Source organism: Psammomys obesus, unplaced genomic scaffold (assembly GCF_907164565.1).
Source record: "Psammomys obesus unplaced genomic scaffold, mPsaObe1.curated_primary_1811, whole genome shotgun sequence".
Classification (NCBI taxonomy): domain Eukaryota; kingdom Metazoa; phylum Chordata; class Mammalia; order Rodentia; family Muridae; genus Psammomys; species Psammomys obesus.
The window spans coordinates 13462357-13478962 of NW_026596125.1; the positions used below are offsets into that span (position 1 = coordinate 13462357).

General features: G+C 47.9%; 1 protein-coding gene across 1 annotated transcript in view; it reads left to right on the plus strand.

Moving 5' to 3' along the window:
- Window positions 1–16606, plus strand: part of Rbm20 (RNA binding motif protein 20) — a 175826-nt gene that overhangs the window by 115449 nt on the left and 43771 nt on the right. Inside the window, exons 3-6 of the mRNA XM_055591753.1 lie at window positions 10782–11874; window positions 13256–13317; window positions 15034–15125; window positions 15666–15763. Of these exons, the coding sequence (XP_055447728.1) occupies window positions 10782–11874; window positions 13256–13317; window positions 15034–15125; window positions 15666–15763 (1345 nt within the window). The remainder of the gene's footprint in view (window positions 1–10781; window positions 11875–13255; window positions 13318–15033; window positions 15126–15665; window positions 15764–16606) is intronic.

The following is a 16606-nucleotide window of genomic DNA, read 5'->3' on the forward strand; positions in this document are numbered from 1 at the left end:
AGTACAGAACAGAAGAGCAAAGGCAGGATTATCATTGATGCTATGAATCATCTGGAGAGCTGTCATGGTGACATGAATCATCCTATGGTAATGTTGTGGCAAAGGCCCAAACACGGGTTAGCAGCATTGACCCAGTAATCTTGAAATTAGTCACAGAGGCCTAGCAATGATGACCCAGCCACACCATTGTTTGTAAAGAGAGCATGCAGCAGCCTGTCTCCAAGAAGAGCAGAGCCCCCTGCTGAGTGCTGGAGTAGCCGTGTCCCACACCCTTATAGCACAGCAGTCCTGGGCTTCCAGCCCGGCTCCGCTCTATCAGGAGTAGGACTGGGGTAGACTCATGTTTTTCATCAACTTCCCTGGCTTTCACTTTCTTCCCTCTGTGGGTTATGACCACAAGAGGCTCTTCAAAGCTCCTTTGTGCTCTTCAGATCTAGGGTATTTAGCTAGAATTTTGAACTTGCATCCTGCACGGGACCAGGATTGTCGTCATGGGCATCTTTGTAACTTGGCATTTGGGGGCCTTCCTTTGTGCTCCGTAGTCTGATCTGATTTCTGAGAGTGTTACAGTAAAGTTAATTTCCCCCTCATAATTAATGTGCAGTTATTTCATTTTTACAGCAGGTTAGATGTGGCATTTCACTCAATGCAGAAGGAGGTACTGATCTAATCGGGCATACTTAACCTTTCCACCTGCCTACCATTTCTTTACATTTGGAAACTTTGGGCTCTTCCTGTCCGGTTCTCCTTAAAATATATACTTGGTAGATTGTGAATTACAGTGTTGTAGAAAAATAGGGATGTTTCATAAATCTTTATGGTGTTCTCATCTGGGGGTCATGTTGAACTTCTCTGTACCCTTCTAAATTTTTCATATGTGCAGTCAAATGGAACTATAGTGTTTAAAAATGAAGATCTAGGAGATATTTGGCTTCCAGGAGACAACAGAGCCCTGAGATCCTACATTGAAAATTGGCTTTGGCTCTTCTGTAAAGGTGTGTCCACAGGAGACAGTATCCTCCTGGCTGTCCTTACTATTATCTTAGCACAAAAAAAGAAAGAAAGAAAAAGGAAGTGTGCATTCGTTACACAGTCTGGAAAGTGAACGGGGTTGAACTCCGAGTGGATTGAAATTCCTGAACTGACTCTCTGAGAAGCCACCATGCTTGTCGTGAACAAAGCTGGTTTTGCTGGTTGGGCTGAGTTGGGTTAGCTTGGCTGCTGGGTAGCCATCACCCAGGAGGAGCCGGTGGCTGAGTTGTACACATTCACAGCACAGACCTTGTGCTGAGCCCTTGTTATTCAGTAGCCAACCGCTGTTGCCACTCTCTCCGCAGCTTGAGCCCCACCCCACCCCTGCTCTTTCCTCTCTTCAAGCTGTCTACCTACCCCTTGCCTTCTCTTCCTCTCCTCTCCACACCTTCATCTCAACAGTCTTAGCTTCCTTCATCTGTAAGGAAGATTCATCTTTGTAGGCAGAGCTCCCATGCTGCCTGTATGAGGGTGCCACTGATAAGGATAATATTAGCAATGGTGCTATGACGGCAGGAATAATCATAGCAGTGGTCACTTCCTGTGTGGTAGGAACTGTGCTAAATTCATTATGCATCCATCCACTCTCAGGTTAAGCCTGCAGCTTGATAACATCCATCTTCCTTTCAGTGATGAGGTGCAGGGTGGTGAGGCTTTTCCTTTCTCACTGTCACATAGCTGATGAGAGAAAGGTTGAGGCCAGGACCCCTTGATACCTGATCCCTGCTGGAACTCATACAGGACAGTCCTTGACTGCAGAGGCACCCACAGTGATCTCCCATCAACACCTTGATGAGCAGAAGCAGAAGATATTCCAGGAATATCTTCCCTCTGAGAAGAATATGTTATGTGTACTTTTAAAAATCACTGTAACAAAAATAATTGGAAAAAAAACAATTTAATTAATTAACTAATCAATCGATTCTTGTTGGAGGGAGCACACATGCCGTGGTGCACACGTGTAGGTCAGAGGGTGATCTGTGGGCACCTGTTGGGAATCTCCCAACAGCCCTCTTAACTGTGAGCTGAGCCAATGGGTCAACTAATCAGCTGATAAGGTTAGCCCCCATGACCCAGTCACCTTCCAGCAGTGCCACCAGCAGGGGCCAAAGCAACAGGAGTTCCCTCAGGGGCCCATCTGAATCACAGGAAGGGATAGCAGAGCTGGCTCACAATGCTGCGAAGGTAATGCTATGTGTTTACGGTAACTCAGTCATCAGAGACTGTACCAGGCCACAGAACTGCTTCTGCTGCTCATAGGAGCATCTGTGTGGCCAGTGCTGGACCCTCAACCCTGTAAAAGAGTAACCCAGACCACACCCCACCTTGAGGGGAGCCTCTCCTCCCAAACCCCATTTTCACCCTGGCTCTGTGACTGTGCTGTGCTCTTATCTACAGGGTGGAGGAGTTTTCCATGTTCAGAACCTTCTAGAAACAAGTCTTTGGCTGGTAGATACTCATACCCAGGTTATTATCCAGGGTCCCCTGCAGTGACTTCCTAGCTCTGACCATTAGTCCTGTACTCATTCCATCCCACAGAAGAGATTGGTGAGATCCATAGAGCCTTGAGCCAGGGAGGCTATGTAGAGAAGCAGAAGGGAGTTAAATGCAGACCATTTAAGCAGGTAGTCTTCTTTTAGCATTGCTGTTGTTGAAGTAGGTCTTGCGGTGTAGCCCAAGTCTGGCTCCGATACACTTGCTTTGCCATCCAAATTCTAGGGTTATAGGGTATGTCACCACATCCAGTTTGTAACATAAATGGCTTTTGGTTTGATATTTATTTATGTGTATGTAGTGTGTGTGTGTGTGTGTGTGTGTGTGTGTGTGTGTGTGTGTGTGTGTTTACACATGGAGAGCAGAAGAGAGGATAGGACCCTGGAGCTAGAGTTACAGGCATGTTTGAGCTGACTGCCTTGGGTACTGGAAACTGACCTGCAGTTCTTTGCAAAAGAAGCACACACTCTGCTGAGCCATCTCTCCAGACAAAAATTCTAATTTTTTTAAACAAACTAAGGAACAGCACTGGGATTGTCCCGATAGAGCCAGGCAGAGTGGGCCCGGGGGCTCCCTGGAATCTTCCATTGCTGCTCTGCCCCATCTTGAAGCCACTGCCCCCTGGGCTGGCGTTATTCTTAATCAGCCTCTCCTTAGGCGATGGCTTAACAGCTAGCTTAGCAACGGGGTATGACAGTGAATCTCTGCCCTGACATCACCAGCAAAATACCCATGAGTGTCCAAACAATCGCTGTGACCAGGGCAACGTGGTGTGTGCTCACCCCAACCTGAGATACTGCCTGGACTCTGCGACTTCTATCACAGAGAAGAAAATTGGTTAAGCAACATTCCCCTTATCACACACACCCTGTAACAGGCAGATGGAAGCTGTTAATCTCCCCCCACCTGCCACACACTGCTGTAGCTCCATACCTGTCACTGGGTCACAAGCCGAGCCTTTGCTCAGACTTGAAGGGAAAGCCCTTGATTTGGTCTTTTCTTTCATTGGTTAAATTTCTTGCAAAGTGCAGCATGAACCTGTCCTGTCTTGCACTTTCTCAGACTGAGCGCATCGTGCCCTTCCCTGCGGCCTCAGAAAGTCTTCTCTCTCTCCACTTTTTATGTCTCCACTCCTGGAAGCTTTGCACAACTCCAGCAGATGCCCCATCCATGTGGGCTAAAAGATCAGTGTTCAGAGGGCATATCTGCTCCTCTGACGGAAAGACTATTTCACAGGAGCATCCTGTGTGTGTCACTGACATTCTTCTTTTGGGGTGAGATGGAGATTTCCAGCATTGCAGTTCATGCCCTGCTTTCATGTTTGTGTTTTGAGACAGGGTCTCTGTGTGTAGCCCTGGTTAACCTAGAAAAGCTATGTAGATCAGGCTGGCCTCAAATTTACAATTGTCTCCGACATCTGCCTTCCTGGTGCTAGGATTATGGGCATGTGCCAATACAACTGGTTGCAATCCACATCTCTGGCCAAAGGCTACTGTGCCGTTGCACCTTGCTTGGGACACTTAGCTGGACAGCAGTCACACTTTCCTGATGAGAACAGCAGGCTGTCCATCCTTTCCACACGGTGGGATGAAAGCTCTAGAGGCAGGTTTTCTTCACATCTCTTAACCTTCCAGCATTAAAAGGGCAGCTAGTTTGCCTGTATGTAATATTTTAGTTTGAATACTCTTCAGGGAACTCTGATTTAATTAAAAAAATTTAAACGGACCACTAGAGTTTTAGATCTAATTATGCACTGTAGATTCCTTGTAGCAATTAATGGCTCAGAGATAAAACCTCAGGCTGGGGCAGTGGAGCCCCTTCAGGCCTCTTGGTAAATCAGAGCCTATACTGCCAGCTGTTTCTGTGAGTGGGGACAGGCCACAGGGAGGGCATCTAACAGACACTGTCACTCTGGGCCAGGAGCATGCACACCATGGTGCTGTGTGCCCAGAGCCCTCCTCTGTGGGTTCGGCTGCAAACAGCACAGCTGCACACAGTGTAGGTGGCGGCATCCAGTGCTGGGCCACTGCTTTCTAAACGGAGGCATCCTTGGAGTCAGTGCCTCGGGAGAATGGGGAGAAAGACCAGCTAGCTGGGCGTGGTGGTGCATACCTTTAATCCTAGCACTTGGGAGGCAATGGTAGGAGGATCTCTGTGAGTTCAAGGCCATTGTGGTTTACACCATGAGCTCTGGGACAGCCAAGACTATGTAGAGAGACCCTGTCTCAAAAACAAAGGAAGAGAGGTAGAGGAGGGAGGGAAGGAAGGAAGGAAGGAAGGAAGGAAGGAAGGAAAGAAAGAAAGAAAGAAAGAAAGAAAGAAAGAAAGAAAGAAAGAAAGAAAGAAAGAAAGAAAAGAATGAGGGGAGGGAAAAAGGGTAAAAGGGGAAGGCGGGGAGGGAGTACAGCCTCCTGGTTTCCCAGTTCTTAGTGGGTGCCTTGCAGGTGCTGCCTGTGGAAAGTACCCTCTGAATGAAGGGGTGAATGATAAATCAGCATGGGTGAACATAATCATTCAAGGGTGAAGTGGATAGTTCTGGGCTTAGGATTACCTTTCCAAACCAAGGTGACCCTCCCAGGTCCCAGGAAGCTGACTCAGATGGTCCTCACTGAGGTTTCCCCAGCAGCCACTTAATGTAGCATGGGACAAGTTAACTTCCCTGTGTGGTAAGGAGGGATGAATGAGTCCTAAAGGTCTGTACTTCCAAGCCTTCTCTGTCTGCACTGTCCTTGGAAGAGTCCTCTGGGAATCTTGTTTTGTTGGTCATGCAGCCTTAGCCTCCGGGCTCTTGGACTGTCTACTCACGTTTATGCGCTACTCAGGCTCCTAGCAGGATCACTTCCTACCACAACACCCGGGTACCCCCAGGCCCACCTAGGCTCTCTAAACAGAATCACCCTGAGTATCTGTGTGTCTTGTAGAAACTGTTTTCATTTCCTGTTGCTCCTATAACAAATCACCACAAATCTGATGGTGTGTGGCAGCCTAGGCTTACTCTCTTACATTTCTGTAAGTCAGAGTCTAAGATCAGTCTCAGTAGATCCGTAGTCAAAGTAGCAGCAGGGACCCCCTCCTGCTGCTCAGGAGCATTGTTACCTTTCTGTTTTGAATTTCTAGAGGCTGTCTGTGCTGTCTTGGCTCACAGTCCCTTCCTCCACTTCCAGACATCAGTGTATCATCTTCTGTTTCTTTGATACCTGTTTCCATCTTCTCTCTCTGACTCTCATCCTCATCACTCCTGTGATCATACAGCACATACCTTGGCAATGTCAGGGTGATCTCTCAGCTCAAGATCCTTAATTTAATCATCACTGTAATTACCGTATAAGGGGCACTCATAGATGCTGCTGTGAAAGGGTGTTTTGCATGCATGTGTGTCTGTGCACCCTGGAGACAATGCTCACGGAGGTCAGAAGAAGACGCTGAATGCCCTGGATCTGGAGTTACATATACTTGTGAGCTGCCATGTAGGTTCTGGGAATTGAGCCTCCATCATCTGGAAGGGCAGCCAGTGCTTCTAACTGCTGAGCCATGTCTCTAGTGTCTATCCATTCAACCTAGATGTAGAAAGAAATATTTTAAAGCTCCTGTGCTAGGGTGGGGTGGTGAGTGGCCGTACCCTGCTGCTCATCAGCAAATTCTACTTAGTAGCTGTGTATTTACATTCTCTATTTTGAAGTGTTCAAGGCACTGTATTCACATAAACTGTATTCTCAAAAAAAGAAAGAAAGAAAGAAAGAGAAAGAAAGAAAGAAAGGAAGGAAGGAAGGAAGGAAGGAAGGAAGGAAGGAAGGAAGGAAGGAAGGAAGGAAGGAAGAAAGAAAGAAAGAAAGAAGTGTCCAGATCTCCCGGCCACCAGGTTCTGATAAGTCACAGCCATTATCTTTGTTATTTTGTTTCTGGTAGTTATCACAGCCACCCAAGTCAAGACTCTCCAAGCCTCACTTCTTTTATTTTTTTGGAGCTTGATGCTTTACAAGAATGAGAGAGAGTAACACAGTCATCTTCACCTGGTTCTAAAATGTGTTTGGATTTAGATTTGAGTATGGGGGGTGTGCCTTGTGTTCTGAGGCCTCTTCAGCAGCAAAACCTTGAAACAGACACTTCAAGAACACTGGACATCTAAACGTCTTCCTTTTTCCCTCTCTTTCTCCTCCCTCCCTTCCCCTCTCCCTTCCTCTTTTCCTTCTTTCCTTTCCATCCCTCCTTCCTTTTTTTCTTCCTTTCTTCCTTCCCTTCCTCCCTTCCTTTTTCTTTTGTCTTTTGAGTCAGAAAACTCATGTACCCAGTCTATCTTCAAACTCAAGTAAGGACTCAACAGTAGCCTGGAGTCATCTGATTCTTCTGTCTCTGAGGTTACAGGAATGTAGAGGAATTTTAATCCAGCAACATGGCTGCTTTGGCAAGGGATCATATCCAAAGACCTTTCAGGTCTATGTGATCCAGCTGGAATGCAGACACATCCTGGATTACAGACATACCCTTAGTACACACTTTTAATCCCCAACAATGAAGGCAAGGTTAGTTTATAGAAGGAAGCTGGCATATTTGAAAGTGACATCTAATTGAGGGGCAGACAAAGTGATGAATCAAAGAAAGATTTGACAGAATGATTCAGAGGTAGGATACACCCAACCCTCAGGAGAACAGGAAAGAGAGGCTCCTTAAGAGCAGCAGCCGGGGGTGAGAAGAGTGGAGTGGTGGGCAATGAGCAGTATGTGTAGCAGTTTTGCTGGGACAGTTTTACAGAGACAGGTTGCAGAAAGAACGAGCCAGAGAGTGAGAAGGAGCCAGGTTAGAACATATTGCCGGAGTTAGGATGAGGTCAAGCAGAGCAATTCAGTCAGAGGGCAAGAGAGAAGCCAGATTGAATCAGTCAGCTAGGAGAGGAGTTTGAGCTAGAACAGCTGAGTTTCACCAGTGAGAGTTCAGGAAGAGCTAGAAAGTGTGAGTTTATTCAGCAGTAAGTCTTAGAGGCTGAAAACATTATAGGCCTAGGTTAGCAGATGGGGACTGGACAATTGTAGAAGCTTCCAGGCCTAGGTCTAGGGATAGTTAGAATAGAGAAAGAAAAGCTCTGGGCTCTGCCCAAGCCATGTATTCACACAGTTTGGGTACGGATCTCATCGTATCTCATCATCTGAGGAAATAAAAACAACAATTACATCGGGCGAATAAAAGTTACTTTGACAAAGGTGTGTGACATCACCTAACCTGTCTAGGTTATTAACTCTTGCAGGGCTTTTTTTTAGGGCTCCCCCACCCCCGCCTTCAATAGAATGATTAGTCTTTTTCTTATTTAGGATTTTGGGTTAAAAGGGATATTTTATGTGGATAATTTGAGTGAAATCACTTCTGTGTAAGGTTGAATAAAGCCAGGGACAGTAAGAATTTTCAAGACAAAGCAGAAGCTGGGAAGAGAAACTGGTTCTTGGTCTGACTGAGTGCTGGTTCCGAATGGTGAGCTTCTGGTCTGTTTGTGTGCCGGGTCTGAGCAGTGAGGTTCCGTAGTTGTTCCCATATCTGACCTGCAGATGTGGCGTATGGCTGGCTTCCTTGTCAGGGAGGTGGCTCTCCTAATAAAACATTTATAACACTTCAACATCCAAGAGGAAAACTTGTAGCAAGAACTCACTGCAGCCCAGAATTCAAGTTTAAAAAGCACAGCTGACTTCTCTAGGAAAAACAAAACCAACTTTGTGCTCCTTCAGTCATGGAAACCACATTGGCACCTCATTAGCGCCTTGTTAGAAAGGACAGTCTGTGCAGTGGACCAGCCTGGGGGAAGGGCAGGCCGGCCTGCCGTGTTAGGCAGGTCTGGGGAAGCTGAACCAGCCTTCTAAAGCTCTGCTACCTAACAGCACATAAGTCATAACCATTCATTAGATGGGACCATTCCCTTTTTCAGTTACTCTTGACTGCCCCTCCCCACTTTGTCGCTGCCATGATTGGTGCTATGCCACACAAGGGCTCATGAAGCTCGGATGCCACCAGCAGGACTCCCCAGAGGGCAAATGGTCCCTTCTTTCCTCCTGTGTCTTACAATGCAGTGAGCCTCAGAGTGCAGCATGCCTGCTAACTGGACATCTCTTTCCTCAAGCAAAGGGGGAAGAACAAAGTCATTTTTATCTGGCTTGACAGTGTGTTTTATTTTTGTACTTAGTGTGGGTGCACCTCATGGTCTGCGCTCTTTCTCCAAACGAAACAAGCAGACAGCCCAGGAGGAAGTATGCACAGAGAGGCTGAGAGGCTCCCACTGTAATTGCTGGGGTGGGGTTCGAGTCTCACAGGTTCACTTATCTTTCCTCAATGACTGTGAGTGTCCAGAGCTCTAGGTTCTTGCCTTACAAAATTGTAATGAAAATGGCCTATCCTGTGTGACCCTTGACTGTGTGACCCTTGAGGAACTAACAAGCTTACACTGATCCCAGGAGTAAAAGCTAGTAGACACTATCTCCTCGATACCTCCTCCAAGACAAACCCAAGCAAAAGCACCCTCTCCTCAAAGAAGCCCCCAATAAGGAGGTGTGTTGCATCACAACCTTGTTTGTCTCTCTTTTGCTTCTCTCCCCAACCCACCCCAGGCTCTCTGCCTCCATTTACCTCTGCCTCTCCCCGCCTCCCTCCCTCCCTGCTTCATCGTCTTTGAGCTTTTACTGCACAGTGCCCATGACAGTGTGGACTGATGTGTCCCAGCTGTGCATTCCCATTGTAAACAGATTGTTCAGCCCGGTGGGTCCATCAATACAGCCTACAGATGTCACAGCCTCGTTCAGATGCCCCAAAATTCCATTTCACCAGCATCCCAAACACATTTCTTAGTTGCACTCACTTCCCAGAAGGGAAACAGAAAATACCGTTTATCTAGAAGCCTCGATTGTGGAAACCACACACAGCAGATTCTATGGGAAAGTGTGTGTCATTTAGAGACAATCCATTCTCGCTTTGCTCAGAAACACAATAGCCAAGTGACAGAGGTTGCAAGACAGGCATGTGGCAACTCCTCCCATTTCTCATAAGACCCTATGGAAACTAACCCACACTTACTACTTCAAATTTAGTTTTTCATTTATAAGATTTTTGGTTGTTGTGTATACTATTCATGCATAGAAGCTGTCTTATTATTTTTGGATATGAAATGTGGACTAGGATGAAAATATGTCATAAATATACACACAGTTTGTTCTGTGCATACTCTTCAAGCCAAGAAGCATGTGAGATTTCTCATGTTATTAAAGGGATGGCATGGGGACCAAACATCCTGGGATATCATCTTATGTATGGTACAGGGCACAATCTCTACCGATATTTTATTATTATGTTTTTTGTTAATTCTTCTTAGGCAGGCATATGCACGTGTCATAGTATGCATGTGGAGGTCAGAGGATGACTTGTGAGAGCCAGTTCTCTCCTTCCGCCGCCAGGGAGCTGGACTCAAACTCAGGTTGTCAGGCTCCGAGGCAGATCCCTCTACCTAAGGCTCTGGGCACAACTTTTCAGCGTATTAAATGTCACAACACTAATGCATACATTTAAACAATAAAGGGAAAATAGTTACCTATGTTTTGTTCTATAGATATGATTTACTCAGCTCAAGATCTGTCTCCCTATTACTGGATTTTATAGCTTTCAGCTGTTAAATAATGTCTTAAGAACATTTTCACCTATCAAGTTTTGCCCAGGGTATATTTGCACAGCTGAATTATTGAGTCAAAGACTTTGACAATAATGACCATGTATTCCAAACCACCTTTATCAAAGATGTGTGAGTAGAAACTATAATTCACTTTCCGTCATGCTCTTTGTTTTTCTCTTCTGAAACAGGATCTCACTATATAGTCCGACCGGCCTGGAGCTTGCTATATAAATCAGATTTGCCTCAACTTTGAGGCATCCTTCAACTCCGGTATCCCACAGATTTGAGTCACCACACCTGGCTGACATTATGTTTTGTTTTTTTCTACCTTATCCCCCCATCATGGAATCTGTGTTTTTTATTTAAGAGGTTTTGCTAGTCAAAGTTTTTGTTTTTTGTTTTTTTTCTGTACTGGTTGCTTCTAATTATCAGGGAGATTGAACTTCTGCCACATGGCCTTTTCTCTCAGACATGTGCTAGTGTGTGAGCATTTGTCTGTAGGACCTACCTATGAAGCAGGGTCTTGTCTGCATGGGGAAAGGGGCCCCTGCTGTGCAGTGCAGCCCCTTGCCAGTCACTGAAACCCAGCAATGCATGTGGACCTCTTGTCTCCCTGCAGTGCTGCCAAGCTCCTGGACAAGAGCGCCTTCTCAGTCAGTAACCAGAACCCTCTGCTCCCTTCACCAGCCAGCCTCCAGCTGGCCCAGCTGCAGGCTCAGCTCACCCTCCATCGGCTGAAGCTGGCACAGACGGCGGTCACCAACAACACTGCAGCTGCCACAGTTCTGAACCAGGTCCTCTCCAAAGTGGCCATGTCCCAGCCGCTCTTCAACCAGCTGAGGCATCCGTCTGTGCTCAGCACCCCACATGGCCCTGCTGGGGTTTCCCAACACGCTGCCACCATGCCCAGTGCTCCATTTCCCTCAAATGCAATTGCCTTTTCACCTCCCAGCCAGACGCGAGGCCCGGGACCGTCTGTGAGCCTGCCCAGCCAGCCCCCCAGGGCTGTGGTAGTACACCCCTTCAGTGGGGTGATGTCTCAGGCCCCTGCCCAGCCAGCAGTCATCCTGGGCATTGGGAAGGCTGGGCCTACACCAGCTACTGCGGGGTTCTATGAGTACGGCAAAGCCAACCCTGGCCAGGCCTATGGCTCTGAAACGGAGGGCCAACCAGGCTTCTTGCCAGCCGCAGCCTCGGCTGCAGCATCGGGCAGCGTGACCTATGAAGGGCACTATGGCCACACAGGACAGGATGGCCAAGCCGCCTTTTCTAAAGACTTCTATGGACCCAATGCCCAGGGGTCACATGTGGTAGCTGGGTTTCCAGCTGACCAGGCTGGGGGCATGAAAGGGGAGGTTGGTGGGCTGCTGCAAAGTACCAACAGCCAATGGGAGAGCCCCCCTGCATTCTCTGGCCAAAGCAAGCCCGATATTACAGCAGCACCCAATTTGTGGGCTCCACCCGCTGGCCAGCCCTATGAGCTATATGACCCTGAGGAGCCTACCTCAGACAGGACCCCTCCTGCCTTTGGAGTTCGGCTTAACAACAGCACGCAGGGGTTCAACTGCTCTCGGCGGCGGGCCAAGGAGGACCAGGCCGGGCTGCCCATGAGGCCCCTGCAGGCTCATGAGCTGAATGACTTCCACGGTGTGGCCCCACTCCACCTGCCACACGTCTGTAGCATCTGTGACAAGAAAGTGTTTGACTTGAAGGTGAGTTCCCCAGGAAAGGCTGGGACGCAAGTATGGACTCTAGCTGCTTCTAAGACAGAGGTTCATCCAGGGACTGGGCTAAAGAACTTGTTGTCAGGGCCCTTTATGGAAATCATAGGCTGTAGAACCCAAAGGAATTTCAGAATTATATCAGGGTCCTTTCCCTGCTTTAAGGCAGGTAGGGCATTTCTTTTTCCTATGTAGATGAAAAGGCAGAGGTCCCCTGCTTCTCTTTGATGACTTTTCTCCTTTGGACATTCTAGAAGCTATAGTTCCTTCAATACATATGCTGTACTGAGTTTGAAATAGAAAAATGTGCAATTCTGGGTTAAGGACAGAAGATCAGTTCTTATCCCAGAGCTAGACAAACCATTAAAGAGGTGTCCAAATGTGCTGTGTGGAGGGCGAGCCTTCTCCTGACTGCCCCACAGTGGTGAAGAGCTTTGCATTACTGTGAACAAGAACCCACCTGGTAGAATGCTCGCTCCAAGCTGTACTGATGATGCGATGAAATATTCCAGGGCCACAGGGAAACATATGTAACAGCTGACACACACTTAACTTTTTCCTTTGCTGGTAGTAACTGTATTTGGGGACTGGGCCTCGTTTAGTTGTGGCTGTTCTTGGACTCATTATGTAGCTGAGGCTAGTCACTGCCTTCCTGAATGCTGAGCTTGTTGGCATGTGCTATAGAGCTGAGCCTATCTCTACCCTGCCCCATAGGGTAGAGATAACTGTCATTCTTTTCACAGATGAGATGAGTGGTCCAGGACCACCTAGCCAGAGGGGGACAGAGAGGGGATTTGGTCTTAGGGGTCCTCCCTGAGCCTGCTGTTGTGCTAGCCCTCTCCCACTCGGGGCCAGTTTCTCCTCAGTGGGAGTCATAGCACAGAGTGTCTTTTGCTGCTGCTCAGGTCATGTCACCAGATGTGTCTCTGTGACTTGAGTGTGTCACCTTGCCATGCAGGGAAGGCAGTGATTCTGGGAGATGCTGGAGTTGACAGCTCTTTTCTGAGGCTTTATAGCCCACTACACCATAGACCAGAAAGGAGTGGGTGAAGACTGTCTGTGGAGAGGAAGTGTGTGAGGTCAGAGATGGATCAGGGGTCTCTGGAGAGGAGACAAGGCCATCTGACTCCAAGTCTCGGTCGCCATCTAAGATGGATACGGGGTATGCAAGTAAGGAGTTGACAACAGAGACTGACGTTTGGGTAGCAGCACGTAAAATGGGGAGACATGGGGAAAGAGAAATGGAGATGAGATGTCCTTGTTGGTCCAGGCTCTGGGCACTCCTAGCTCCCTCCTGGCTGGTAGTAACAGCCTTAATCCTCTACCTCCCCATGGACTCAGCTCTTGTCCTTTCTCTGCTATTCCCTTCTAGGACTGGGAGCTGCATGTGAAAGGGAAGCTACATGCCCAGAAATGCCTGCTCTTCTCTGAAAGGTAGATACTGTCCGGAGAGTTCCATGCATGTGCTCAGAACGCTGAGAGGGGGCTGAGGTGCTAGGCTGGGCACAGGGAAACAGCAGAGAGCCAAGCAGGGAAGACATCCCTGCCATCTGGAAGCTTCCACTGAATGCAAATACATGAGCTCATACTCCTGGTGCAAATGCTAACCATAAGGCAACACTGGGAGGGGAGGGTAGAAGGTACACAGGTGCGCATGGCTCTTGGGCAGATTGTACCGCAAAGGGAGCATCTAGGTGATTCCTCACTGAGGACTACTGGAGGTGGCTGTATGAGGGAAGACACCTTCCTACCAGAACAAACCAGATTCGATCCTTTCAAGGCTCTTCAGTTTTGTGGACCTGGGGTGCAAGACAATGTCAAGTCTGATCAGCACAGAGAGAGAGAGAGAGAGAGAGAAACACAGAGAGACAGAGGGGAAAGAAGGAGGGAGGGATGGAAGGAGGGAAAGAGGGAAGGAAGGAGGGAAGGAGGGAGAGAAGGAGGGAAAGAAGAAGGGAGGGAGGAAGGGAAGGTGGGAAAGAGGAAAGGAGGGAGGGAAGAAGGAAGGGAAGGAGGGAGGGAGAGAGAGAAGAAGGAAGGAGCAGGGACCTGAGTCCCAGGTCTGATCTCTGGCTGCTGTGAAGACTTCTGTTTTGATGTTGCGTGTGTGATTGGAGCTGGTGGGGCTTAAAGGAGGAGTGACGCAGCCAGGACCTTCAGACAAGATGCTGGGTGCCTTGCTGAGAATCCATGCTGGGGTCAAGGCATACCTTAGAGATCAGTGGGAACAGACTGCCCCACGGATGCAGAACAGACAAGTACACACACATTATTGTTCACGATAGCTAAAAAGTGAAAACAAGTAGGAAGCCCGTGAACAGAGAATCAGATAAGCAAAAATGTGGGCTAGCCAAGCAATGCAACAGTACTCAGTGCTCAAAAGGAAGGAAATTCCCACATAACTTTGAGCTGTAAAATTCCACTCTGGTGACGTATCTAGAGACTAAACAGGCAGGAGTTGGTAGGGAATGAAAAGTCGGTATTTAGTTTACGGCAGTTTCAGTTCTGTAAGGTGAGGGTTCTGTGGCTGGCTGGGGGGATGGGTGTAAAGCATGGCTGTATTTTGTGCCATAGAACAACGCCTTTGAACATGGTCATAAGACAGTACATTCCACGTCATGGTATCTTACCACAATTAAAAGAATTCTTACAAAGGCATCCTTTCTCTTTATTGTGGTAAAGCTCATTAACCATCTTAAAGCTTTTAATCAAGCAGCATTTAGCACGTTCACTACCAGTCTCCCTACCACACACCCAGCCCTCACTGCCGTGACCCTGGGGGTCACCAATCTGTTCTGCTTATGGGTTTGCCTCTCATAGGCATTTCAGGTAAATGGAATCCTATGATATATGGCCTTTCATGCCTGGCTTTCTAAACTTGGCATATTTAGGAGGCTCACCTACCTCGCAGTACATAAATGATTCTCACTTTCTTATATATTCAGAAGCACATGCAGCACATCCCCTCACCTCTTGATGGGCCATGGTGACGATGGCTGCTATGAGCAGCCTCACGTGGGTTTTCATTTGAGCAGATGTTTTTCATCTTATGGGCATTTTATATGTAGGAGCAGAATTTGGGTGGTCATATAGTCATTTTTCATTTGACTTTTTGCAGAAACAGATTCTCTCTCTCTCTTTCTGCTCTAGTGCTGGCCTCCGCTGTATCCTGGCTTCGGCAGAGGGGACACTGTGCACCTCCCCAAACAGTGCAGCTGTTTACAGCGCCCCTGGGAGCGAGGGTGAGTGGAAGAGGCCCTCAGACGGCAGCTTGCAGCACAAGCAGCAGTCTGAGGATTATAGCCACCTCTGAGGTCCAGTTCTTTCCTGCTCAGGCTTCCCGAGTGTGTACAAAAAGGCAGATCCTGAGTGTTGACACTGTTCTCTGGGATGTGTCGGGCCCTGCACTGAGCCAGCTACAGCAAGCATGGAGTTGTAACCACTTCAGCCAAACAATAGAAAGTGACAGTGTTCTCTTCGCATACATTTCTGAGTGGTGTGTGCGTATGTATGGGATTCGTAACCTACAGCTCGTGGCTTGAGTCAGGCTGGCTAGTCAGGGAGCCTCAGAGATACTCTTGTCTCTGCACACCCCCCTCCCCCAACACACACACACTGGAATTGTAAGCAAGTGCTACCACACCTGCTATTTCAGGTGAGGACTAGGGACCAATCAAGCTGTCTCCCCAATCATGAATTTTGAAGGTCAAGTTTGTGACTAGGTTACTGTCTGTCTGTCTGTCTGTCTGTCTATCATTAACTTGGTGCCATTCATCATTCAGATTACGCCTCAAATCTTGGAACACCATATGCAGCCATTCCAACAAGGGCCTTTGCTCAATCAAACCCCACGTTTCCCTCAGCTTCCACTGCGGCAAATGTGAGTACGAAAGCTTTTTCTCCACTTCTCTCATCATCCTCAAGGTGTTCACATCATCTGTCATGTTTAGCCAGAGGGATGCAGAGAAGGTTGGGATGAAGCTGCGTCTTTGTGTAATTCAAACAGTGTCCCTAGCCAGAGGCCAGGGGCTGTGCCATCCACCCGTGAGTGTTGAAGCAGAAGATGCTGCCCTGTGTTCTTTGCTGTTGTCTGTGTGCTGAGGCAGGGCTCACTGTGTGCCTTGCCTGGTACTTACTATTGTAGTCCAAGCTGGTCTCAAACTCACAGCAATTCTGCCGGAACCCCCCCTCCCGCCCCAATGCAGGGGTTATAGCCTGAGCTCCAGTGCTGAGCTTTCTGCCGTAAGTTCCCAAAATCAAAGATACGTGCTGACTAGCATTTCACAGTGATTGAGGGGGAAAGCTACATGCTTCATGTTTTAAAAGTTTTTAATAAAAAAACAAAACAAAACTATTTCTCTGTATGGTGGTACACATCTTTAGTCCTAGTATTTGGGAGCCTAAAGAGGGCCTGCCCTATGAGTTCAAAGCCAGCCTGTCCTACACAGCGAGCTCCAGCCAGCCAAGGTCACAAAGTGAAACCCTGTCTTAGCACCCCCCCATCATTTGTCTGTAAGTATGTGTCTGTAACAGTGTATGGCATGAGTGCAAATGCCCACAGAGGCCAGCAGGAGGCATCAGATCTCCCAGGGCTGAAGTGACAGGCGGTTGTGAGTGATCTGATATCAGTGCTAGTAAACAAACTCGGGTCCTCTGGAAGAGCATGAAGTGCTTTTAACCACTGTTTAATGTAATTGTGTGTGTGTGTGTGTGTGTGTGTGTG